The 2,306-nt window shown below is 63.6% G+C and overlaps 2 protein-coding genes across 3 annotated transcripts in view; one reads left to right on the top strand and one right to left on the bottom strand.

Moving 5' to 3' along the window:
- Positions 1-2,306, bottom strand: part of GCK (glucokinase (hexokinase 4)) — a 251,262-nt gene that overhangs the window by 41,313 nt on the left and 207,643 nt on the right. The gene's annotated exons all lie outside the window — the stretch shown is intronic.
- The window catches only part of ADD2 (adducin 2 (beta)), an 8,245-nt gene continuing 6,809 nt past the window's right edge, over positions 871-2,306 (top strand). The window contains exons 1-3 of one of the 2 annotated variants that reach the window (XM_010562904.1): positions 871-1,110; positions 1,578-1,716; positions 2,116-2,267. In XM_010562904.1, coding sequence (XP_010561206.1) covers positions 928-1,110; positions 1,578-1,716; positions 2,116-2,267 — 474 coding nt within the window. In that variant the 5' untranslated portion in view covers positions 871-927. Of the gene's footprint in view, positions 1,111-1,325; positions 1,360-1,390; positions 1,717-2,115; positions 2,268-2,306 lie in introns of those variants that run through there. The other variant, XM_010562905.1, reaches the window with a different exon arrangement.

A 2,306-nucleotide genomic window follows, 5' to 3' on the forward strand; every position in this document is an offset into this window, starting at 1 on the left:
GGGGGGATGTGCAGCTTGGGGATGACCCCCCCGCCCCAGCACCCAGTGATGTGGGGGGGCCCTTAGAGACCCCTCTGCTCTCCCTCCTTTTCCTTGGGGGGAAAAATCCTGCTGGGATGCTCAGGATCTCGCCATCGCCTGACATTCATCCTCCGGCGTGGGCCGGGGGCCACCGTGGGAGCCCCCCCCGGGAATTTTAGCCTGAAAAAGGCTTCCTGCTTCCCGCTGACCCAGGTTGGTACCAGAGCAGCAAAACTGGGGGGGATGTGGGGGGCTGCGGTGAGTGGGGGGGGCTGCTTTTGCATCGGTGAAAGCACTGAGTAATGGGGGGGGAGCTTTGTTGGGGGGTGCCCCCCTGGATTTGGGGGAGCAGCTGAGGTTTGGGCAACTGGCTCCTCCTTATGTGCACCCCCCATATTTTGGGGGGCTCCTTTGCAGCAGCCCCCCCCTCCCAAAATGCTTCATCAAAGATGCCCTCAGCCAGTGCATGGTGGGGAGGGAAGTGAGGGTCAGCATCGGCGTTTCGGGGTCCGCAGCGGCTGGGATCGGTCCCCAAAACGTGCGGTGGCACCGTGGCGTCGACCCCTCGGTGGCGCGTGGCCCGGATTGGGAGCCGCCCCAAAGGCGGGTGTCGCTGGTGCTGCTCCCATCGGTGCACCGAGTTGCCCGTTCTCAGCTGCTGCTTCCTTGGGGGGGGCGGGAATAAATGAGCCCAGGCGGTGCAGGCAGTGGGGGACCCCCCCGGCTGAGTGTCCCCTGCCTGCCAACTCATCACATGGATGGTTTGTGCCTTCGGGCAGGGCGGGGGCCGGCCAGGGCTTATCTGTGGGGCGCAGCTGTGGGATATCTGCGGTGGCTTCTTTGCAATCCGTATTTTTGGAGGGGGTGAGGGTGGCGGGGACTGACTCCGTCTGTCCAGCCGGCAGGATGAGCATGGCCGCCAGCCCGGAGCCCCTGCCCTCGCCCCCTGCCCCCGGGCCCCGTTATCTGGAGGGTTTGGCCGAGGACGACCCCGAGTACCTGCGGGCGCGGAACATGGCAGCCGACCTGCGGCAGGACTTCAACATGATGGAGCAGAAGAAGCGGGTCACCATGATCCTCCAGAGCCCGGTGAGGGGTGGCACCTCTTGGGGCCACAACCCCATCCCCAACCCCATCCCTCCTGTCCCCAAGCAAATGCCACCACGTGTTGGCTCAGGGCACGTCCCCACCTGGCTGGCGGTGCCACCATCACCATGGTGCTGCCATCTCCACAGTGCCACCAAGCTGGCAATGTCACCGTCACCAAGCCCATGGTGCTGCTATCACTGAGTTGCCAGTGCCACCGCTGCCACCATGCCACCAAGCCAGTGGTGTTACTGCCACCAAGCCGGTGATGCCACCATCACCATGCCACCAAGCCGGTGATGCCACCATCACCATGCCACCAAGCCAGTGGTATCGGTGCCACCAGGCTAGTGATGCTGCCACCAACGATCCGGCGGTGCCCCCACCCCGCTGCTACCAGTCGGGTCCCTGTTGGGTCACCATGTCCCTTCCCCGGGGGAGGTGACACTGTCGGGGCCGGGATGCTGCAGTCTTTCAGGGAGGAGCTGGAGAGCCTCATCCAGGAGCAGATGAAGAAGGGGAACAACTCGTCCCACGTCTGGGCCCTGCGGCAGATCGCTGACTTCATGGCTACCACGTCTCCCGCCGTCCTCCCCACCTCGCCCATGGGTACGGCCACGCCCACCAAGGGCTTTTTGGGGGAAAAAGGGAATGGTTTGGTGAAATTCTTGAGGGTTTTTTCTTAATTTATGGGGTTGTAGTTGAGAAAACATCCTGCAGGGCTCTGGGTTTCCTTTTTTTTCTAGTAGAAAAGGTGGGAAAAGGGGGAGGGATGGAATCGGGACCACGGGGACAGAGGGGGGGGTCACTCCACAGACCCCAACCAGCCACCTCCAAAACCTTGGGGGTCCCCAAGGTTTTGGGGGACCACCAAACCTTGATGGCCACCAAACCCAGCTCAGTAGCCCTCTGCTCCCTGGGAAACCCCCGGGGTTTGGGGTCAAACCCACTTCCCCCCCCACCCTCATCTCCCACTCACCAAGGGGTGGGGGCGTGACATGTCCCCAGGGCTGGCGGCTGTCACCCCCATCAATGACCTGCACGGCCCTGAGGCTCCAGCGCTGGCCAAGGGCGAGCGGCTGATGAGGTGCAAGGTGGGCAGCATCCACCGCCTGCTCGACCTCTACGGCTGGGCACAGCTGGGACACGCTGCTGTCACCGTGAGCACCCCAACACCCCGGGGGGGACTTGCTCCTTTT

Source organism: Haliaeetus leucocephalus, unplaced genomic scaffold, assembly GCF_000737465.1.
Source record: "Haliaeetus leucocephalus isolate CR32 unplaced genomic scaffold, Haliaeetus_leucocephalus-4.0 Scaffold162, whole genome shotgun sequence".
NCBI classification, from domain to species: domain Eukaryota; kingdom Metazoa; phylum Chordata; class Aves; order Accipitriformes; family Accipitridae; genus Haliaeetus; species Haliaeetus leucocephalus.